Here is a 23,394-nt window from a genome sequence, read left to right on the forward strand (position 1 = left end):
AGACAGCGTGTCTGTACATATGGATGGTGTTTGCCAACGACTTCTGACTTAGACAGAGAAGCGGTCGACTTGAGATGTATGTATCCGTAAATCACACCCCCAGCATCTTTGTTTGCAAAGTCTGGTCCCTTTTTCCCCCTCCCCCTCGACGCGGCACTTGCACGGCATCTGTCGAACCCCCAAACCACCTTCAGTTCAGATTTGCCTCTGATCGCATGGCGAGCAGGGATCCCTTTGCAACGGTGTAGCACATCCTATCGAGAAATGAGCACCGCCGCCCCGGGTGATCTGACTCTTTCGGTTCCATGTACCGTGGAATTAAGGAACCCACCCACCACAGTCAGGATCAGGGTCGGGGTCGGGGTGGGAAAATAAAGAAAGGGAAAAAAGGAGGACGGCGGACGGGTATGTTTGATGGAGACTGCACCATTAGGTTCTTAGTGTTAGGATTCGGAATTCCAAAAAGACTAAGACAGGACCGTCCTCATGGAACGCACTCCGATTGGCGATGTCATACCCTCAGACCTTTCTTCATCAACGAGCGCCGTTTAGAAAAAGTCTTTCGTATTTCCTGTAGGGAGCACCCCTTGTCCAGATTGCTGTTTGTTTATTGCCAGTGACATTATCAATGACCGAGGTGAACCTCGCTGGGCTTGAACTGTACAGTACAGTACAGTAGAGAGAACTTTTTGAGCACGTCTTGTCGGTCGTCAGTCAAACTTGGAGGCTCGCGTGTAAGAGGATGGCCCCAGAATGCCAATCTTGACGTGTCGCAGTTGTTTGCCCCCCAAACCTGTCAAATGTCGGAGGAATAATACCTTACCCTTACCCATAACCACCCATGCCTTGCTTCACTTTGCTTCAGTTGACTTCACATGGCTAAGCGTACTCGGGAAACCTTCCTTGCCACTTAGACAATCCCAATTCCCGGAACCTCATGAACAGTATCCGAGCGATCGGCAGAGGCACGGGGCCGTGGACCTGGGATGGTTTTAGCAGGCTACAAGGCCGAGCAAGCAGTGTTGCCGTTGGTGCGATGCCATGCCATGCCATGCCATGCGATAGGCAACGGAGGATGGTGGGAACTCAAAACTCCAGACGGCCATTGGTATTTACTCCCGGTTGGCTATCTCGTCTCGACTGACTGGCAGGGCTGTGACAGGCGGCTGGGTCTTTGTTAGTGTCCCCGGTTGAAGTAATAACGTGGTAATGACCGTAGCTCGGGAAATGAACTGGCTCGTGCGAAGGAGATTCTTGGCTAGGCGATGGATGGATGGAAGGGTGAAGAGAAAGGGGTCTTGTACGGAGTAACAGGAATAGTAACAGTAACAGTACAGTAACTACAGGCACGCACGCACGCACTGCAACATGTTGCATCAATTACACGATAACCTGCAACAACAGCAACCATGGTTAGCATGACAGACACAGCTGGAGACTCTAATAGACCAGCTCAGCTAAAGGCTAGGGCCAACCCGAAGCGGTGGGCTACAGACGTCACTCGACTTAGATTGGGAGACAAAAATCGATGCAACACGGCCTGAAGAACCGGGGAGACGTGTACACTTGCTTGACACTTTTGTGCAGCAGCGCAGTTGGTGCGGTGCGGTGTGGTATGACATGGGATGACGAGAGAGGTTGCGAATACGCTTTTTGCTTCTGTTGTTTGTTTGTAGTTATTGTAGGTATTGTACAGTACAATACAGCACAGTACAGTGATCTCCCATATCTAGGTATTGCTTTTTCGGTTGAATCAGTGTTTTTGCCTTTGTGTCAAGTCAGTAATTAATTAGATGGGATTGACTCTTTTTTTATCCTTTGTTGTCTCCCTGTTTTTGATCTTGTCTTAACCAGAATGATGTGTCGTTCGGATCAGTGACAGCCATGACGACTTGTCATAATGCCACACCGAGAAATGCCATCATAGCTGAATCGCTCACCGTCCTTTTTTTCCTTTTTTTCTTTCTTATTCTTCTCTCGTTTGTGTCTTGGTCTTTGCTTTCTTCCTCCCCTTGCGCCCCAACGTATTAGCGAGGTTTCTTTGGTCCCAATGCTCATCGTGGCGTCTCTTCTAGAATTCTGTTTGGAATAGAGGTCCCCAGCAGGTAACATGCCTTATCCTGGTCCCCAAAGCCGCTCTTTTAGTATTCCCCACAAGCCCTCCTGGCGGTGCTGGTGCTGGTCCACTGCACTGCACTGATCCATCCTAGGCCATCCATCCATCCATCCCTTCAAGTTTGACAACCCCTGGTCCATATCAAACGCCCTTGATCTGGTTCATCTCGCTCGCCCTGCGTTTGGCAATTCCGATCCCATAGTGCAAACTGGAAAGTTCGCTCCTCTCATGTCTGAGGTATCTTCTCTCCCTCCCTCTGTCTCTCTTATCCAGATGATAGAAACAACGCCACAAACAAATGGCTCCCGGTCCCGAGCAAACAGAGTTGCCACATCTTGTTGCTAGTCCAGGGCCCGGAAACTTGAGTTGTCCTCCCGACAGTCCAGTGCCAGTGCTAATACCTAGAGGCTCACGGCTCACGGCCCCTGCCGATCCTAGTAACCGTAAACACAGGCACAGGGGGGGTACCAGTATTTGGAAGTCATCCAGGGGTGTAGCAGTGCGCTGACCGCCTGGACAATCCAATGCAATGACCAGACCAGACCAGGCAGTCTGAAGTATCGGTGCGTAGGTACCTAGGTTAGAAGCCACGCGAGCCTCCATCCAAATTTCAACGGGGGTGCTGGCTGGGCTGTAGTCTCCCAGAAATAAAATTTAAGACAAATAGGTCCCCGACATAAATTCTTCGTTTCGTGATCAGTATCCCTTTCATTGGTTTTTCATCAATATTCATTCTTCGTTGTTTGTGCGTGCCCTTGAATTCCAGTCGCTCTGCATCTTATCTGCTCTGCCTTTCTCTGCTGCCGCTGCTTTACACACAATCCAATCTGCAACGCAACCACTCTATCGTCTCGTCAACATACTGTTCTGTCTGGATTTCTGGGACAACGAACCTGTTTGCGACACTTCAACAAACCAAAAGAACCACCAAAAACACCTTCATCATGCCTCGCGGACCTTATGACACTACTGGCGTTGCGAAGCCCAGCTGCCCCAAGCCTCCAAAGGGAAAATGCCCCCAGCTCGTTTGCCAGCAATAAGACGATGCAAGCTTTGCGATAATGCCTTGTCATGAGCCAGCAGACCTCAGGTTAGTTCTCTTGACATTCCAAAACCCCCAGACCATGTTTTCTAACACTCCTCAGAGTCATGCTGTAAAAATCATGCCTGCCAACAGGCTCGCACGAACTGCGCGCTGCTTTAGCGATTATGATATCGACTGCCGATCGAAATAAAAGGATCTCTTGGGATGACGGTGCTGTGGAGTTATGCTTTCTTCTTTTTTTTTTTTTTGGGACGGTTCGGAAAAGTACTAGACGGAATACTCAGGTCTCGGGATTATGATCTATGGGATTGGATATCGGAAGAGGAGGAGATGGTAACATAACATTGGATGGCTATAGATTTGAACGTACCTACATATTAGTGCGTCTTTGGTCGCAGGACCAACTTAATATTGATACCTTACCTAGTACCTATTATTGAAACACGATTTGGAATATCGCATATTCGCTTGGCGTCACAGTTGCATCGGTCGACAACGGTTCGTTTGGCTTCAATAGTGCACCCGTTTTGTGGACTATTGAACCACCGGTAGGAAACGTTGCATGGTGCAGCCCTACAGTATTAGCTATGAGCTATCGTGACCTCGAACCAATTCGCCGGGTTGGTTGGTGGAGATGAGTGTGGGATCTTGTGGAACCATGGCTGCCGACGAACGATGTAAGAAGAGGCTAACTGCATGTATGTTACCAGGGATATCCCCAGATGAAGCAGTTCGGCATCACACATACATCTCATCACCAGTCTGTTTTACAAGAAACCATCATGGCCCTCTCGCTTGAGAGGCAACTCGCAACAGCAAGATCAGCCGGGCCTCCCATATTGCTTCTAGCAGTCTAGCCGTGCCATTTGGCAAGTTGGCGCAAGCTTCAAGCCATCAGGGAGAGTGGAACGACAATGACGATGACACTTGAATTGATCGACGATGGAATGAGGAATACGAGGGGTTTTTCGAGGGAGAAGAGAGCTGAGGGTTGGCGATCGAAGGATCTGAAACCCGTTTATCCGTGGCGCGTTGGTTCCAGGCGAGGTAATGAGCAGCCGTTTTCTTATCGTTCGCCGTGGTCAAAGCTAAAAGCCTCATGAAACTGCCTAGAAATGCAAGGTCCCGTTGATCTTATTGCGTGTCGTCACTATTCCACTAAGTAAAAAGTCCGTCTTGTGGTTGTGGCTACAAGGTTGAAGTTGATATCGAATCCATATGATGTGACTATTAGCGCGGGGCGTCTGAAGATGCGGAAGCAGCCGTGGTCTAGAAGGTGCAGAGACGTCACAGACAAGGCAAGACAAGATTTACAATGGAGGGGTCGCAGTTCTTATCTCTTTGTTAAGCTTGACAGCCCGTGTACATATGCAGCAACTTAGGTGCTTCACATCCGGGACTAATAAGAAACTGGAGGCATTTACCCCGGATTTCTGTGTGGGGGTGGAGTATCAGACGCGGGATGTTGAGTTGAAAACCCCATTTATATCAAAGGTAACCTCTCGATCCCGTGTCTGCCTCCGCTACTGCGTCTTTGGCTGATGCATGAGATCGGATGCAGCATCCACACTTGGAGGGTACAGTAGTAGCTTTATGATATGATCGTTATCTAGATAATCTAGTGTCTGCTCGGTGCACGGATAATGAAGCATGCATCGTGGGATATTGTTTGTGATTTTGGTATAGCTTCAACTTGGACTTATACCACGAGTTACAGAAGTGCCCGGACTCAGTAGTCCAGTATCATTCTTTACTCAAGCACAACTGCTTTGCATTATAATGTTTATCATCGGGACACTGGTCAGGCTTCATACCTACGTAATGGTGTGATACACAAAGCATGCAGACCGGGCCGGTCTACCATTTCCGTCTTCACGGGCCAAATATGTAGCCGTAGGATGAAGCTATATCATGCAGTCATTGTTGTCATCAGACTACTGGCACGGTGGTTTTCGGAGCTTTAGAAGTGGACGATGATTATTTCCGCAACAGCTTGACATTGTACGGTGTGTAAACCATGAATGGCTTCAGTATGGTCTGACATACCCGGCATTCTCGTACCAGCTAGATAGCCACGCAAGGATTACAGTTGCCGGATCATCCAAAACAGTCGACAGCTCGACCGTTTCAGCACTATCGTACCTTTTAGGCCAGAGTATCTCCGAATTGTAGATGGCAGCCGTTCAATGAGTGAGATTGGTGAGGGGCTGCTCCAGGGTGGCTGTTCGAGGGTATTATGGCGGTATCTGAAGGTATTCACATACCTAGCTCGGAAGCGTAGATACGCAATCACTGCGTCCATGCTTTCATTTAAAAAGGGTGCCAGTTATCTTAATATAAATTATCTACTATGATTCTGTAGAAATAATTGTATACATTGTAAAGAGTGACGATATAGGAAATCAGCTGTGAAGCTAAGTGACAACCTTTGCACATATGCCGGACAACGTCTGTCTATGTGGCCCGTTAGTATTCTTTGCAGCACGTCAAACATTCATTGGCATCTACTGTCTATTTCTGATCATCTCATCTCCCACTTTTTTGGACAATGTGCATTGAACCTAATTAGCTCGGATGCAACCGATCGAAGCGCGATTTCATCCCATTTCGTTGGCCAATCTGCCCTTGTCACCGCCAACCACCAACTTCCAACCTCTCACAGAATCCATGTCCTCCACCTTTACAACTACCAACCTCTCACTCTTTGAAAACTCTTTATAGAAAAATGGTAACCAATTCATCCGCTCAACCCCTGAATCACCAACCACGAGCTAAAATGGTTCCTGATTCTCCCCTTCTAACGTCTTAGCGATCCAATGGTTCTTCCCTTTCAAGACAAGCGTTGCAAGCTCCCCCGGCTTCCGGCTGCATCACCTATTGGCTTGATTATGTGACCACGATCGTTCGGATTCTCGTCAACCAACGATGTTCACAGCACTTGCGGTGACAGCTGGCCGTGCCCTGCAAGACAGTCCCCGAATTGTTGTTCACCGCCTGAAAGAGTCTCCACGCGGCCCGCTCGCGCACCCGGGAGAGGGTTCCCCGTCTTCCCAGCCCATCCACTACGACCGATCGAGAGGTCTAAAAGTCCATGCGGTGAAGGCTTGACCATGCTTATGCTTGAAATACAAATGCAGCACCACCTCGCCTGCTTCTTGACAAGAGATCTATCTTCTCAAAGGCTTCTGCTATGCAGCCTGGAGAGCCCATGGCCACTCCAATAAACCATCTTTAATCTTGACTTCCTTCAATGACAATACCGTCCTGTTAGGGCGAGTCGCTCATGAATGGCTTCCAACACCTTCATGGCGGTCCAAGAGACCATTGCTGCCCTTACCTGGCAGCAGACCGGATGCTTGCTTGCGGGCATCTGGCTCATCTATCTCGTCCAGCTTGTGATTTGGAGACTATGGCTCAGCCCTCTGGCCCATATCCCAGGTCCCAAGCTGGCCGCTTTGACTCAATACTATGAGTTCTACTACGACTTTGTCCTAGGAGGACAATACACCTACAAGATCATCGATATGCATGAACGATATGGCCCCATTGTTCGCATCAACCCCTGGGAGGTCCATGTCGGAGACCCTGAATTCTTTTCGGACCTCTACACTGGACCTAGCCGACGCCGAGACAAGTGGACATTCTACACCCAACAGGTAGGCACCTGCGTGCTCAAGATACATGCGGATTTCAACTAACAAAATCGCATAGTCCGGTGCCCCCCGTACCCGTGTTCCTCACCCAACTGCCCTCGCAGGACCCAAGACTGCGACAGAAGGCTCTCTTGCTGCCATCGACCACAGCCTTCACAAGTTGCGTCGAAGTGCGCTGAGCCCCTTCCACTCAACTCAGACTGTGCGCGAATTGCAGCCGGTTATCGAGGAGAGAGTGGAAGCTCTTCTGGGTGCGTTCCTGAACTACGCCGAGGTATCCAACGGACAACCTCTTGATGTCATGTATCCCTACTCAGCCTTTACCAATGGTAAGTCTCAAGTCTCTCACACAATAACAACTCTAACAATGTCCTCAGATGTCATCAATGAGTACGCTTTTGCTCGAAGCGACCATCTCGTCGAGAAGCCTGATTTCGGTGCTGAGGTCACCAATGACCTTCTCATCGGTACTCACATGGGACCCTGTGTGCAGCAGCTCGACTGGGTTCTCACACTCGTCAATGCTCTACCGGAGTCCATCTCAAACCGGTGCATGCCGGGATGGGGAGGGTTCTTGAAGATGAAGAACGACATTCTTGAACAGATCCACAGCGTCGACCCTCCTCAAAGCAGCGGCAAGTGGATGATGGATGGAGGTCACCCTACCATGCTCTCCACTAAGACTCGCTCCGTTCGTGACAAGACTGCCTCTCGTCAGACACAGGAAAACCAGATTACTGTCCAGGGTGGTACTCTAACCACGTCGTGGGCTATGTCACTTGCCACCTTCCACCTTTTAAACCGCCCCGAGACCCTCCGCAAGCTGCGCGACGAGCTCTTTGATGCCATTCCCGATGCTTACGAGACCACTCCTCTGTCAAAATTGGAAAAGCTCCCCTACCTTCGTGGAGTTGTCAAGGAAGCTCTGCGTCTTGCTATCGGCACTAGCAGTCGCCTCGCACGCGTTGCGCCCGATGAGGCTCTCGTCTACCATGATCGCGAGAACGACGAGGAGTGGAACCTCCCTCCAGGATCCATCGTTGGCATGAGCCCTTACAAGACTGTCATGGACGAGAACATTTTCTACGACGCCCGTGGCTTCCACCCTGAGCGATGGGTGGAGGATGGAGAGCGACTTGACAAGTATCTCGACATCTTCTGCTCCGGTTCGCGCATCTGCCTCGGCATGGCTCTGGCTCACGCCGAGCTCTATCTTACACTTGCCAAACTCTTCCGCAGATGGGGAAGTGGTGGTGTTGTGTATGGCAGCGATGATGGCGATCAGCGCTTTGGAGACGTTGGCTACCTCAGCATTTTCGAGACACGAGTTCGAGACTGCGAGGTCGATGCTGACTACTTCATGCCTATTCCCTACAAGGGATCTGAGGGATTCCGCTTCGTCTTCGAAACCTACTAGGTTGAAGATAAACACTGCACTACTATATCAAGGTTAGGTATCTTTGCTTTGCTCTGCTTTTGTTGCCGCTTTGCGATACCCAGCACCTATTATGTCTTTCTTATGAACCCTTTGATGAAAACGAGTTTGTATGATGGAATTACGATCATGTTATGTCATGAGAAGCTATGAGTTTTATGTTTTTAAGATACGGCACATACGTGCCTTTTTCTATGTCATGAGTTTACGTCTTGCGTTGCTTTCCAATAGCCTTCTGGCTTTATTTGCTACCGTGTTCTGGAGAAGAGGATGTCGATCTGAGAGCCTAGCAGTCCCTGTGTTGAACACAGATGAACAGCAAGGCTTTTGCAATCAACACCAAATCTTCAAGCTAAATGAGGCGCACGGATAAGAGGTTGATCTTCTTTGTCATGACAAATACGATATATGGACTTTTACGAATCCCGAATCCCAAAGGATCATGAGATACAGAACTGTATCCTTTTTTCTTGTGTTGAAGGCCAGGACTTGAACTGGTTGGATAGGAGAACAGGAGAAACAGATAAAAACAATGAAAAATTACAAATATCCATTTCAACATTCAAAAAGCATATATTCTAGCTTCTTCCCAGTGTAACCCTGTAATTCGCTTCTAGTGTCGATCTGTCATCTCGTATTGAAACATTCACGGCAGTTCCGTCGATAGCTCATGGATTAGCAACCATCGAGAAAGCATCCAATCCAATGTGGAGTTTCTCCGTCAAGAGGTTGCAGCAAAAGACCCCCTAAATTACAGGGGATATCCGCACGCCACAGACCTGAGACTACCTATCCACTGTCCTAATGGTAGTGACGCAGCTATTTCTATTGGGCCTGGTCAAAGCAAGCAGCCACCAAAACCACCACGTTGCCATTCTATTCCGAGATCATATGCCGTCAGACAAGCGAGTGTCCACTGTCTCCTGAGTTTCTCTCTTTGATCTTTCATTAGTCTCTTGTTAGTTTCTTCTCGTTTTATACATATTTGCCGTGTTTGTTTCCTTATCCATCCTTTCCATATCTCCCCGGTCTCTGTCTCTGTTTCTGTTTGTTACTTGAAATCTATCTGTCCTCATTTAGCACCCGCCAATGTCTACTTTCGATCCCGCAGCGAGGAAGCGAGTCCTCCGGGTCATTGCTGTCTCGCTTCTCCTCGATCTGGTATGTAATAAGAACAGTTCAGTATGGTTTCCTCGCTAATTGAAGTTCCTAGATTTCCTTTACATTCATCCTTCCCTTGTTCCCCAAGCTTCTCGAATTCTACCGCGACCGCGAAGGCCAGGAGCCAATCGGCCACGACGGACCTCAAACTCTCCTCCAAACCGTTCTGTCAGGCCTCCACCGATACAAGGCTTCCTTCTCTCGCCCGATCGAGTCGCGACATGACATTGTACTGCTGGGCGGAGCTCTAGGCTCTCTGTTCTCGTACGTAACCGTCAAGCAAGCCTGTAGATATTGAGGTGCAAGCTGACAATCTTACTCGTAGACTTCTACAAGCCGTTGCATCTCCTTTAATCGGCGCCCTCTCCGACCGATATGGCCGTCGCAAAGCGCTCTTGGCTTCCATGTGCGGTAATATTCTCTCCGTCCTGCTCTGGGTTGCCGCCGTCGATTTCCGAACATTCATCGCTAGTCGTGTCGTTGGTGGTTTATCAGAAGGCAACGTGCAGCTCGCTACAGCGATGGCGAGTGATATCTCGGATGAGTCTTCTCGCGGTGCAACTATGGCTCTGATCGGCGCGTGCTTCTCAATCGCTTTCACCTTCGGTCCTGGACTCGGCGCGTGGCTCAGCACATTCTCGACATTCACGGCGAACCCGTTTGCGGCGGCTGCGGGATTCAGTCTTGCGCTGATCGTTGTGGAGACAGTGTATCTATACTTCAGCCTGCCTGAGACGTTGCCCTCGCTACGCGGTGCTCAGGCGAAGGATGGTGGGAAGAAGAAGGCTATACCCAAGGCTGTTGAGAGGACTAACTCTCACTTTCTCTTGAACGCAATCCACTTCGTCTTCCTGCTTTTCTTTTCCGGTATGGAGAGTTCTCTGTCCTTTATGACGTACGAGCTCTTCTCGTTCACTTCCGGCAAGAATGGAAGATTACTTGGCTATGTTGGTCTTGTGGCATCTATTCTCCAGGGCGGCGTCACGCGACGACTCCCACCTCTGATGTCTGTTCGAATCGGCACACTAGCTTGCCTTACGTCCTTTGTTCTCCTGGGACAGGTCAACACAATCGGTGGTCTGTATCTCGCTGCTACATGCCTGGCCGTTACATCCGCTACCGTCGTTACGGGTCTGAATGCACTTTCCAGCTTCGAAGCTCACGAGGATGAACGCGGCAATAAGCTCGGCATGTTACGAAGTTGGGGCCAGCTTGGCCGAGGCCTCGGTCCTATCCTGTTCACAAGTGTGTACTGGTGGGCTGGCCGTGAGGTAGCATATGGTATGGGCGCAACAGGTATTGCTGTTGTGGCTGCAGCGGTGTTTGGAGGGTTGAAGACGCCAAAGGGTATGAATACTCAGGGCAAGAAAGTTGAGAGTAAGGTCCAGTAAGGTCTATTTATAGACAATGACAATTCATGAAGGGTATGTGTATATTATATGGATATTGGTCAAGCTGGACTTGACTGAGGTAGATAGCAGCATTCATAGATAATTGTAGCATACATCGACTTTTGATGTTTTACGCCTAGTTACGACTTACTTTCTCCTTAAGATTTCTGCGGTGGTTATGGTGTTGATCAGCGTTTAGAACTGAGTGCACAGCATACTGCCCTCGTGATTCAAGTCTCCCACAACAGGATGAGCAAGAGTGTGTTCGAACCGCACTGCGTGCAGAATAAAAACAGCTTGTCTTGCAGACAAGAAGTAGAAACCCCAAAAAAGGCAAAAAATACCACCCGCACCCGGATTTGCACCAGGATCCTTGGCTATCACCTATACTGTTATAGGAGTCCAACGAGTTAACTATTACTCTATACGGGCTTTCGTTTGCTTTAACCGTTCGACCAAGAAGTCTTTGGTATTGCTTGTTGAGATAGGTACTATTGTGACGGGCTATATCCTGTTGAAAAAAGGGGGCCGTTGTAGGCAGTGACGGGGTGCTGCAGTTTCACAGACGGGAGCGTGCAGGGCGCTGCGCAGTAATTGGATGGAATTCGGGTGTAGAGGGCGGTGGTGATCGAGTCATCGGCACTGTTACTGTTATTTCTTGACTGGTCATTGAGTCGTTGAGTGACCGCATTGTATGGTCGCAGTGTCGTTGTTTCGTGGTGTTGAGAAGGCTCAAAATTGGATACGCCTCAGCTCTTGAGGTTTGGATAGAAAGCAGCTGGTTTCGAGATCTGTATAATCAATTGAACAACCGATATCTTCTGGTTGAGTAATTCGGTTTTAACTGTACTGTCTGGGATAATTTGTACGAGCTTACAACGCCCAACTCATACATTCATGTGTAACACGAGCCGGGGGATGTTGTCTTTATATGGACATTAGAATGGCTCCGCTTGGCCGCCAGGATAGGTCAAGCTCAGCAGGGAGGTGATAGCGGCACTCGATTTTCACAATTACTACCATTGGTCATAACATGCACAGACTTTCATAATAATTCCTTGGTAACAGTAAAGCTTGGCTTGTATCAGGTGGTGTATCATGGTCAATTTCGTCCAAGTTACCTTGTGTTGTGTGTCTTGATGCTACCCTAAACATGGCATCGAGATCACCAAAGTTCTTGACACCTCAGGTTCTCACCAATATCACATCCATATCAATAGTAGCGGTCTACGAAAGCGAAGAGGGCTTGAAAATTCCTCATCGATGAATCATGAGACGTTATCATATGGTGCGTCCTCCACTTGAGTCTCACGATATCTTCCGTAACTTGGAGGAGAATTTCGAGGCGACAGGCCTACGGCGGAGCCGATGCATGCGGCGAGGGCATATCCACTGCGGATAAACCCCTTCGGATAGAGTTCCAACGTGACAACAAAAACTATATCCAGATGGAGACGATGCACAATAGCCGCCGTGAATATGCGCCATAACTATGTCTATGTAGAGATTATTGACATGCCGCAACAATCCATCAACAAGGGAGCACAGCCTCCTAGATTCAACGAGAGATCCAATGGACAAGAAAGATCTCACATCACTCAAAGGCTCTTCTTCCATTAAGCTTACAGTGATACACTTATACCGTCAGAGCCGTCGGAGTACATAGCAGCTGGATGATAGTTTCAGCTGTGTCATACGGATAAAGTATGGCGGTGCTAACTTTTGCGTTTGACAATCTGGCAATTCCTTAATGGCTCGAGATATCGGAGTGGCACTCGAAGCTGCATGAAATCGCAAGGTCCCCAGGAGGCAAGAAAACCCAAGACCTGTACCCAAAGTGATGAAAAGATGGGCAAACTTGGTATATCTCAAGAGGCATTTTGGAACAGCTGATTTTGGCATCCTAATTTAACGTCAGAAGTTTTATCAACCCCCAGGGTCCTCATCTGGACCTCCTCCACCAAGCGCACGACTATCCCGCGACAGATCAAGGTGAGGTGAGCTGCAGCTGCGCTTCGTGCGGGCTCCACAGTGGCTGGACATGATTTTTTGCCCCTCCTTGTGGTTTCTTTTCTGCTCTGGCGCGCTTGTTCAGTGGCTAGAGGCTATTGATCCCAGCAGCCTCTGCTTGGACCATACTTTGATGGAGGGGTTGTTGACAAGGAGGGGGAGGGGCACAACACAACCCAACACGAGTAAACAACAGCTGGGCGAGACACAGGCGCAAGACCAAGAGGAGGAAATGCAACAGTGAGCGGAGATTATGGTCAATGTGATTGACCTCACCAATATTCTGGACATTAGTGGAAGCGATCAAAACATGATCTGCCCGGTGTCACAATGCCTACAGTGACTGACCTGTTGATATTCGCTTTTGCCTATCCGTACCGTATTACCCCTCCAGCTTGAAAATTTTGATATGAGACAGTCAACTTCCTGTTTGACCACCTCACACATCCCAGCCAAGGCTAGATCTTCCGTGCACTGGTCGCGCAGCGCTGGTGGCAACCCACAGGCGCTAAAAGATACAGTGGAGCATGACGTTGATTCGTGCAGGGAGTTTGAGCCAGAAACAGACCGCGCCATAGAGGAGGGGCAATCTTGAAGCTTCCCCTCCCTTGGTGGTCGAACGCAGAAGAAAATGCAGAGCGAGAGCCAACAGAGGGAGTCGCTCGGTCAGTATACTCTTATCGGTGTGACATTGTGCGCGAGGGAATTCAGGAAGAAGATATTAAGATTACTCAAGTGACTCACGCCGTGGTTGCGTTGGGCTGACGGACGTGAAATTGAGGGGCAAAAAAAATCCTCAGATGCTGCGTTGGGCAGAACACCTCAGTCCCCGAGCCATGCTCGTCTCTGTATCAGGCCGGCCACAAGCAGGCCCCAGACAATTTTAGGACGCGCCCGCGCATCCACCACACGAAAGGGTAACCCACCGAGCCTCGACCGCCAGCATGATCGAATTTTTCTTCAGGCCGTAGTGAGAAATTTTCCTTTGGGCGGCGATGCGCACAAGAAAAGAATAGCAAAAATTGTGCCCCGCATGTACCCGCCTAACAGTTCGCTTGTACCTCCACGCAGAACCAGCGCTTTTGCAGTTGCCCTGGTGGGTGGAAGACAGATATTGAAAGAGGTCGAGATAGGTTATTGAGCTGCTGATAGAGCAGCTAGAGGCGCCATGGTGATGTTTCTATTTCTAAATGCTGTACCTACCTTCGTAGTACACTAGAGCCTAGAGGACAGCGGCTTTACTGAGATTCCTCTCGGGTGCCCGGGCTTGTTCGTTCGTTGAGAATCGATGTGTTGCGCTGAACCTCAACTGCCAGTTTGCTCGCTCCTCCAGATATCAGCTTCAACAGCGGCCAACAACACTGCAAAGACTCGTCCAAATGCGCAGCGGGCTGTGCAGTGTGATCTCGTAATGGCCACCGTAGATACTTGATCCTGATCATTCGATATTAATGACAAACCTCTGATATCTCGTCCTCGTCGAGCTTCTTCTGCCCCTCCTCGTACCATTCCTGAAGCCTTTACTCACTCGCCGTCATTATGCTTTGGAGCTTAATGATTGGCTCATGCAGACCCACCTGCCTTGTGAAAAAACCTTCGAGCTGTTAGGGCTTGCCAAGTTGGTTGCCCCGCGGCGCCGCTTCTGCCTTTCACCCCACCCCCCCCCTCCTTCCTCTGGCTCGCCTTTTAAATCTCCTCCTCCCACCACTTCCCTTGAATTTTTTCTTCTCTTCCCTCCTCGTCTCGCATACCCGGTTCAAGCATCCGATCTGCGATTTTGTATGTACAACCCTTCAAGGCCTTCCATCAAGAACATCGACAAGATCTATCGCTTTACTGCAAGCTCTTGGATCATCTTCTTGATAATCGCCTGGTCTCCCCTCACTGCCTCTTCGGCCGCTGACCTCTTCACAGCACGTACATCAAAAACCTTATCAAAAACCATTCACAAACGTCAAAATGGGTAAGGAGGACAAGACTCACCTTAACGTCGTCGTCATCGGCCACGTCGACTCTGGCAAGTCGACCACTGTGAGTACTACCCTTGATGATGAGCTTATCGGCCATCGTAAACCCGACCAGGACCTGGCGGGGTATTTCTCAAAAGAAAATATGCTGACATTGCTTCACAGACCGGTCACTTGATCTACCAGTGCGGTGGTATCGACAAGCGAACCATCGAGAAGTTCGAGAAGGTTAGTCACAATCCCTTCGATCGCGCGTCCTTTGTCCACCGATTTCTCCCTACGACTCGAAACGTGCCCGCTACCCCGCTCGAGTCCAAAAATTTTGCGATATGTCCGTAATTTTTTTGGTGGGGCATTTACCCCGCCACTCGAGCGGCGCGTTTCTGCCCTCTCCCATTCCACAACCTCATTGAGCGCATCGTCACGTGTCAAGCAGTCACTAACCATCCGACAATAGGAAGCCGCTGAGCTCGGTAAGGGTTCCTTCAAGTACGCCTGGGTTCTTGACAAGCTCAAGGCCGAGCGTGAGCGTGGTATCACCATCGATATTGCTCTCTGGAAGTTCGAGACTCCTCGCTACTATGTCACCGTCATTGGTATGTTGTCGCTCATGATCCGTACTACATCTCTTCTTACTAACATGTCATCCAGACGCTCCCGGTCACCGTGATTTCATCAAGAACATGATCACTGGTACTTCCCAGGCCGATTGCGCCATTCTCATCATTGCCGCCGGTACTGGTGAGTTCGAGGCTGGTATCTCCAAGGATGGCCAGACCCGTGAGCACGCTCTTCTTGCCTACACCCTTGGTGTCAAGAACCTCATCGTCGCCATCAACAAGATGGACACCACCAAGTGGTCTGAGGCCCGTTACCAGGAGATCATCAAGGAGACCTCCTCTTTCATCAAGAAGGTCGGCTACAACCCCAAGGCTGTCGCTTTCGTCCCCATCTCCGGTTTCAACGGTGACAACATGCTTACCCCCTCCACCAACTGCCCCTGGTACAAGGGTTGGGAGCGTGAGATCAAGTCCGGCAAGCTCACTGGCAAGACCCTCCTCGAGGCCATTGACTCCATCGAGCCCCCCAAGCGTCCCGTTGACAAGCCCCTCCGTCTTCCCCTCCAGGATGTCTACAAGATCGGTGGTATTGGAACGGTTCCCGTCGGCCGTATCGAGACTGGTGTCATCAAGCCCGGTATGGTCGTTACCTTCGCTCCTTCCAACGTCACCACTGAAGTCAAGTCCGTCGAGATGCACCACGAGCAGCTCGCTGAGGGCCAGCCCGGTGACAACGTTGGTTTCAACGTGAAGAACGTCTCCGTCAAGGACATCCGACGTGGTAACGTCGCTGGTGACTCCAAGAACGACCCCCCCCAGGGTGCCGCTTCTTTCACCGCCCAGGTCATCGTCCTCAACCACCCCGGTCAGGTCGGTGCTGGTTACGCTCCCGTCCTCGATTGCCACACTGCCCACATTGCCTGCAAGTTCGCCGAGATCCAGGAGAAGATCGACCGCCGAACCGGTAAGGCTACTGAGGCCGCTCCCAAGTTCATCAAGTCTGGTGACTCCGCCATCGTCAAGATGGTTCCCTCCAAGCCCATGTGTGTTGAGGCTTTCACTGACTACCCTCCTCTGGGTCGTTTCGCCGTCCGTGACATGCGACAGACCGTCGCCGTCGGTGTCATCAAGGCCGTCGAGAAGTCCACTGGTGCTGCCGGCAAGGTCACCAAGTCCGCTGCCAAGGCCGCCAAGAAATAAGCAACTTATTTCTGAAATGACAACCTTCAGTGGGATCTTACGACTTCGATCTCACGCCCAAGGGCTGATGTACTCGCTTCTACGACGAAATGATCATGTTGGCATGAGCACTCGGCTTTTGTCTGGGGGCACATAATGAGAGGCAAAGAAAAAAAGGCCAGGATCTCGGTTGTGTGCAAATCAAAAAGAATAGAGAGTCTAGAAGTGATTCGTGCAAAATTTTGTTGTTCCTACCCATGATGCTTGTGATGTGATGTGTGACTGCTGCAAATGAAGCTTCTTGTGATGTGCCTCGTGCTCAATTGATTGACTTGGGCTATCGTAAGTATAAGTCGACACCGGAAGTGCCAGTAGCGAGTACTGGCGGATGGTTCAGTGCGTGGGGCGATCACAGTGATGCAGTGTACACTGTACCACTATGTATGTTTCCTTGATGTCTCGATGTTTGCTGTATTTTGGTGTGTCTAATGATACATACTGCCCCTCTCTATACATTCGTCTAATAATGGTGCTACCTTCATAACTATGATACATATGCCGTTAATATACAATATTATCTCTTCCTTTTTCTTTTGTATCCAAAACTGCCTCTCGCAATTTCACGATTTCCTCATTTACAACGTGCACATCACAACCGGCATGGCGCTGTAGACACACAGAGGCGCAAGAGGGGGGGCACACAAGCCTCATGAAAGATCGTCCTTATTCATACCGGCGTTCGTACTCCTGACATCGTTTCGGTTGTCGTAGCATATTCAAGCACTTCATTCGAGAGCGGTTTAAAGCTTTTTGCTTTTCGAGTCGTTCGATGCCGGCTGCTTTTTCTTTGAAGTGGACTCTTTCTTCTTCTGAGCTGACTTCTTTTTAGCAGGCTTCTTCTCCTTTGGAAGGGTGTCGAAGAACCCAATGACACTATTTTGGTCCTGCCCTCTGTTTTCTGAAGTCGCTCGTCTGGCGAACTGAGCCGCGAATGCATCTACATCTGACATTGTGGCGGATTTCTGTAGCTTAGGGAGGGTGTTTTTGCTTGGCTTGTCCTTGGCTTTCCCAGTAGTTACTGATTTCTTTGGTGTTACTTTGGCCTTGAATGCTGGCTCCTGGGTTGCGAGTTTCTTACTCTGGACCTTTTTGTGAGTCTTCTCCTTTTTAGTTGCAACCCCTTTCTTCTGAGATTTAGGTGGTGTGACCGCGTCTTCTGGCAAGTCTGACGATATGTCAATTGGAGAATTATCCCAAGGAACGCTCGTCATGTATTTGTAGGCAGCGTCGATGCCGTAGACCTCCTTATTGTCTTCAGTCAAAAAGGCCTTAGGGGTGGCGTACTTCTCGAGGAAACCCATGAGCTGATCTGTCGCTTTACTTGGGGCGATTAGTTTCTCGTCAATATCGGTCCAGTTAACATGTTGCTTGTCAGACTTGGATGCTGTGTCGGGGTTGAGTTCAGAAGTCGGGTCCTCCGCCGCAAGCAATGCGTCTATGTCGTCAAACGTGTCAACTGGAGTTTCTTCCTTTGGCTCTGGGCTAGGTGTGCGTGCATCCACACGGCCACGGATTTCAACTTCGCCACCGTTCGCATTCGTGGCTGACTCACGCTCACCGATACGGTGTCGCGAATCATGCTTATCATTGCTCATCTCGAAGGCTGGCCTATGTTGATTAAAGAGACCACGCCGGTCGGGCTTGTCACTGCCTCCGCTCGTAGTTGGTCTGTATCTATTCACGCGGCCGTGCGAATCAAACTTTTCGTTGTCGACAATGATGTCCTCAGGGAGATCCTCTTCGAGCAGATTGTAACTGAAATCTTCTAGCTGGCGGCTCTTGATGGACTTGTAGCCTTCAGACCAGGAGAAGTATTTTCCAGTGGCCATGTCCTCGACCAGTTGTAAAAAGCTCTCACGTCTCTTGTCCTTAAAAGCAACCGGATTCTCGCCTGGTAAACCAGCCTGGAGTGTAATCTCCTGGCGTTGGCCGCCATGCTGCCCAGCCTCAATGCTAGAGTAGCGCAGTGTGTGGCCATTCCAAGGCATTTCCACGGTCTGATGGATCTCAGTTCCACGGAAGTCGTAAAGAACGTCTCTTTTCGCAGTGTTCATCCTGCCGCTGCCGCTTCCTCGCAACCAATTTCCTGGAACCCAGAGCACGGCTTGACTCGGTGTTCTAAGTTGACCCTCCCGAAGGTTAAGTTGCGATTTCTCAAAAAATTTCTTTATGCCTGGGTGAGTTATTTTTAGAGCATAGGAGCGCTTGTGCTCAAGGCGGACATCTACAGCCTCTGTAGGAAGCAGCACGTCACTGTTGTGCCACGGCACATAAATGTGGACAGTTGCGTCGTCTGGGATTGTGAAGTTGTCGAGATCGGCCTGAGGGTGGACGGGGATGGTAATGTAGGCAGCAGGATCTGCACGTAGTTTCCCATTAGAATCCGTCACTGGACTCTTTGAGGTATCGACATGAGGCGAAAGGTGCATAACAATGGAAGTAGTCTCCTTTAGGGGCAAGTCGTTGTCAGGTTTGAGGGCGGAGAAAGCAGCGGGATGAGGTGTAAGGGGAGCCAGGATGCGGCGTTTGCGTTGAAGTTCCTTGATCGAAGTGCTGGCGTGTTGGTGTAGGATATGGCCAAATTTTGCTGTAGTAGCGTCTACATTTCTAGTGCGAGGACACTTCTCTTCGGGAATCACTGATTCGGAGGGTAGCCCTAGCTGTGGAGTGTTTTGAGTATCCTTGCTGATGGGTGCGACAATTCTCAGCCACTTCTGGAGCTTGTCTCTCCACGACATAGCCCGAGCCTGGCGTTGTACGGGCACGGGCTGGCCAGTGACCAAGTCTTGGTCGTCAGATCGCGGAAGACACTGGAGGACACTGTGAGCGGCGCCCGGGACGGCACGGCCAACGATCAAGCGGAGTACTGTGTCTGCAAGGTCTTCTGTCTCGGTTGGAGGCTCGTCAGGCTGGGGCATCCAGGAGACACGCAACTTCTATTATACCAGTTAGTATTATGTACGTTTCAGTGACAAGTGAAATTTCGTACCTCTTCGGAGCCATGCCTGACAGGCGTGATTGAAGTCTTGGTCAGCCGGCCGAGCTCCTTGCGCTCTGCCTGCGTCAGAGCTACTGATCGAGGCTTCGGAAGAAAGGAGGCAACGTCGATAACCCGGCTCTCCATCCTCTGCACGGCCTGGTCGATATGAGCGAGGATACCGTAAGCAGTTGACTTCTTCGCTGTAATATTTAGACGGCACTTCGGAGTATGCAGAGTTAACTTCTCGCCTTCGCCGACTACGAAATCCCTCCTGAGCTCCCAAAGTAGACGACCTATGTTATTGGGGCCATCTATGACCGTCAGTCAGCAAATATACCATCAAGGCCAGGTTCTTGGGAACAAACATGTGAGAAAGGGGAAGATGTCAGGATCCATCCAAACAAACGCTTTTCCAAGATCGTCCGCATGTTCCTGAACCTCGATCTTCCATTTATCCAACACGATCTTTTGAGCAAGAGTGGCCTTATCATTGCCACGCAGTCGAACTGAGTTCATTGATGTCCATGGTACAATCTCTTCTATCCAGTCGTATTTTACCATGTCATGATCCCTGGGTTCTGGCTTGCGAGCACTGTGATACTCCCGCAGCTGGGTGAGTGTGAAACCGTCGCAAAGAGTGCTGACGAGCTTGTCGATATCAGTTTGACGCAAAATTCGACCCACGGGGCAAATTTCGTCGATATTCTTGAATATCTCTTCAGATTCAGGCTCCGTCATTCCGGAAGGAGTCAAGTTTTGCCAGTCAAGATCTGTAGTGTCTAAAGGTTTCGCTTCCACCACGGTGGGGGCTGGCCGCTCGATGCGTGTCATATTCGGATTGTTGATAATGATGGCATCCGCTGGCATTCCCAGAGTAGAAACTCCGAGGGATTCATCGTGCATAAGACGATCGTGGAGGCGTCTCTTTGGCAGAGGCATGAGATCATCTCCAACATCTAGGGCTTCTGGTTCAGGCAGTTCATAAGCCTCGATCCCTGGCTTCTGCGATTCTCCCAAGAGTTCGTCCAGCGCATACTGTTCGGGACTAGGTGAATATCCTGACGACGATTTGGGAAAGTCGGGTAGGTCAGGTAAAACGTATCTTGACGATTGCGATTGTGATGAGGATTCGTTCAGTACGTCGTCAATTAGGATCTCCGGGAATGTCTCGTCGCCAGGAGATGAGTTCGTGTCTTTGGAGATCGGGTCCTCGTCTAATTGAAGTTCCTCAGAGTTACTAGTTGGCTCAGAGTCGACGTTGGTGGCGGAGGGAAAATCCGGAACCGGTTTCGCCTCTTCTGATGCTGTAGCTGAAACTTTTGACTCGTCGTCCAATTCCTCTTCTTTTGGCGTTGTTTTCGAAGCGTCCATATTCGTTATGAAAGGTTCAACCTTGTTCTCCCCAGCATTTCCAAGGTCGGATGTATATAATCGTCGTGCCAGGCATTCATGGACTGGACTTGGTCGAAAGCCCAGCCCAGTGCTTCGTTGTGTTATTAAGCCAAACCTGCATGCCAGGCGAATACGCGGCACTCGCACCGCTCTAGAAATCATTGAGAAGTAAAGAATAAATATGGAAGCCCCATTGAGGGAGCAGGATGCGACAGTTCGACCAAAACTTGCCCAAAACTAAGGTAAGGTAGAGAGAGACCAGTGATACTAGAAATTTTATCCGATAAGCGATAACAGGATAAGCGATAAGCTCCCGCTGCGTGACAGGACTCAACGCGTCTAAGTTGGGAAGGGCGAAGACCGCGTATAGCCTTTTGTCTGTATAAGCCACCCCCTCCATCTTTTTCATTCATACAAATCGCCAATATTTGCATCTTTGCAACACCAATCTGAGTATCTGTGTAAGATTTGATATTGAGTAACAACAATTGTTAGCCCTTACTATGCCTCCACAAAGGCGCCGCCGTCCTGTGAGTTCAATTCCTCAGTGATTCACTAAGGACGAAGCTCTAACTTACTATACGCTTCAGGCCCAAGACGAGGAATCAGAGGAAGATGTTCGTCCCCGTCAACGGAACAGGGCAGACTCCGAGGAAGAGCACGAACAAGAAGCTAGTGATGCCGAAATGGATGGAGACCAGCATCATGCCCAGAGCGCCGACGACCAACTGGTGAAGAAGCTGGTGCGGTATGTTATTTCCTGCGAATATTCGAGAACCGCAATCCGCCGCGACGGTATTAAAGAGCGAGGTAACAATGGAAACTGCGGGATAACAGGCCAAAGCTAAGTCAGGAACAGTCCTCGGGACCCAAGGCCGTTCATTCAGGCGGATATTCGACTTGGCGCAGACACAGCTCAAACGGGTCTGGGGCATGGAATTAAGGGAGTTGCCTGTTAGAGAGAAGATGTCACTCCAGGAAAAGCGTCAAGGTACAGCCTTCATCCATCGTACTTGATCCGGCTACTAATAACACATAGCTATGAAGTCCAATGCCCAGCCCAAGCTCGGTTCTGGCGCCTACATCCTGACGTCGATATTACCAGATGCGTATCGCCATGCATCAATCCTTACCCCATCCAAGACACCAAGTGCGGACGACGAAGCTACATACGCAGGATTCTACACAATGATCATTTCCGTGATTTCCCTGAGCGGCGGAGAATTGAGCGAACAGAAGTTGAAGCGTTATCTCCAGCGGCTTAATGCCGACCGGAATGTGTCAATGGACAAGACAGAAATAGTCCTGAAGAGGATGGAGAAACAAGGCTACGTCGTCAAGAGAGTTGAAAGACCACCTTTGGGTCAAGACGGCGACCCGACTACGACGTGGCATGTCGGTCCTCGTGGAAAAGAAGAAGTCGGTGTTGACGGTGTGATGGGCATGACGCGGGAGGTCTATGGCGACAGCTGGAATGATGACAACGAGAAGAAGCTTCGTTCGAGTCTAAACATCAGGGATGCGCCTCAGCAGGACGGCGACGAAGAAGATGAAGCCCTGGGCGAGGGCAGTCGAATGCAGAGATAAGACAAAAGGGATGAGGACTAATGCCGACATTATGATACCCCAATGAAGACCAAACATTCAATTCAAAGCTTGAAACAAATTTGTATGATGAAACATCGTATTGTAGGTCCAAAATCTTCCCTACCATAGGGGTATTTAATCCTTGACGCCTTTCCAATTTCCCGAGCGAACAAAACCACGTTGAATCTCTTAGCTCTGCCTGCGACATCGTACTGTCCGTTCGTTCTAATCCTCGCGTGGCGGAGGAGGACCACAAGGCTGCACCATTTTCTGCGCCCAATATGTTAGCTATTGGTCGTTGTTGACAAGGAGTAGCTTGACATACCCTAATCATCTGCGCGCGAATCTTGATAATGGGTTCATTCTCGGCAAGCGCGATATAAGAGAGAAGAGGCCTGTGGCCGGCGATGGAAGAGTATGTGTCGCGCTGGATGTTGGTGCGCCATTCCCAGCTTGTCGTGTCTGGGTGACCAGTGCCGACGTATTTCGCTTGGAGGCGCTCGAGTTCTTGCTGGGTGCGGAGTTTGTCGGCCTTTCTATATGTCAGCATGCGATGTTCGTAAATCGGGATTGGAAGAGACGTACCATTTTGCTTGATATAAGAGATGGTTGTTTGTGAGCAGACGAACGAATGCGACGAGATCGCGAAATGATGAAAGTTGTTGCGCCTGATAAGATAGGGCGCCTCGGTATGTGCATACCTTAACGCCAGGACCCAGACAACCAGGACATGTACAGCAATGTCTTATAAGTTGATAGAGATTCATGCAAATGAAATAGTTATACAAGAGACATTACTGCGTCGCCTTTTAATCCTTTTCTATATACAAAAATTAGTTGCATTAGTGTCCTTATGGG

At 49.8% G+C, this 23,394-nt stretch overlaps 6 protein-coding genes across 6 annotated transcripts; 4 read left to right on the forward strand and 2 right to left on the reverse strand.

Moving 5' to 3' along the window:
* Positions 1-6,466: 6,466 nt before the first annotated feature.
* FTJAE_6230 (trichodiene oxygenase cytochrome P450) lies at positions 6,467-8,231 on the forward strand (the record flags this gene model as incomplete). The annotated part of the gene is made up of 3 exons (XM_037352821.1): positions 6,467-6,817; positions 6,873-7,143; positions 7,192-8,231. The coding sequence occupies 3 exons, from the start codon at positions 6,467-6,469 to the stop codon at positions 8,229-8,231; spliced, it is 1,662 nt and encodes a 553-aa protein (XP_037206631.1).
* Positions 8,232-9,338: 1,107 nt separating this feature from the next.
* On the forward strand, positions 9,339-10,801 carry FTJAE_6231 (tetracycline resistance; the record flags this gene model as incomplete). The annotated part of the gene is made up of 3 exons (XM_037352822.1): positions 9,339-9,410; positions 9,463-9,674; positions 9,736-10,801. The coding sequence occupies 3 exons, from the start codon at positions 9,339-9,341 to the stop codon at positions 10,799-10,801; spliced, it is 1,350 nt and encodes a 449-aa protein (XP_037206632.1).
* Positions 10,802-14,770: 3,969 nt separating this feature from the next.
* Positions 14,771-16,538, forward strand: FTJAE_6232 (translation elongation factor 1-alpha; the record flags this gene model as incomplete). The annotated part of the gene is made up of 4 exons (XM_037352823.1): positions 14,771-14,842; positions 14,944-15,006; positions 15,236-15,374; positions 15,430-16,538. The coding sequence occupies 4 exons, from the start codon at positions 14,771-14,773 to the stop codon at positions 16,536-16,538; spliced, it is 1,383 nt and encodes a 460-aa protein (XP_037206633.1).
* A 779-nt stretch (positions 16,539-17,317) lies between these two features.
* Positions 17,318-20,928, reverse strand: FTJAE_6233 (uncharacterized protein; the record flags this gene model as incomplete). The annotated part of the gene is made up of 3 exons (XM_037352824.1): positions 17,318-19,513; positions 19,567-19,868; positions 19,923-20,928. The coding sequence occupies 3 exons, from the start codon at positions 20,926-20,928 to the stop codon at positions 17,318-17,320; spliced, it is 3,504 nt and encodes a 1,167-aa protein (XP_037206634.1).
* Positions 20,929-21,452: 524 nt separating this feature from the next.
* Positions 21,453-22,536, forward strand: FTJAE_6234 (non-structural maintenance of chromosome element 3; the record flags this gene model as incomplete). Its single annotated transcript, XM_037352825.1, has 4 exons — positions 21,453-21,479; positions 21,540-21,759; positions 21,809-21,940; positions 21,989-22,536. The coding sequence occupies 4 exons, from the start codon at positions 21,453-21,455 to the stop codon at positions 22,534-22,536; spliced, it is 927 nt and encodes a 308-aa protein (XP_037206635.1).
* A 225-nt stretch (positions 22,537-22,761) lies between these two features.
* On the reverse strand, positions 22,762-23,124 carry FTJAE_6235 (splicing factor; the record flags this gene model as incomplete). Its single annotated transcript, XM_037352826.1, has 3 exons — positions 22,762-22,806; positions 22,862-23,068; positions 23,122-23,124. The coding sequence occupies 3 exons, from the start codon at positions 23,122-23,124 to the stop codon at positions 22,762-22,764; spliced, it is 255 nt and encodes an 84-aa protein (XP_037206636.1).
* Positions 23,125-23,394: the final 270 nt, after the last annotated feature.

This window comes from Fusarium tjaetaba (assembly GCF_013396195.1).
Source record: "Fusarium tjaetaba strain NRRL 66243 chromosome Unknown NRRL66243_c0000122, whole genome shotgun sequence".
NCBI classification, from domain to species: domain Eukaryota; kingdom Fungi; phylum Ascomycota; class Sordariomycetes; order Hypocreales; family Nectriaceae; genus Fusarium; species Fusarium tjaetaba.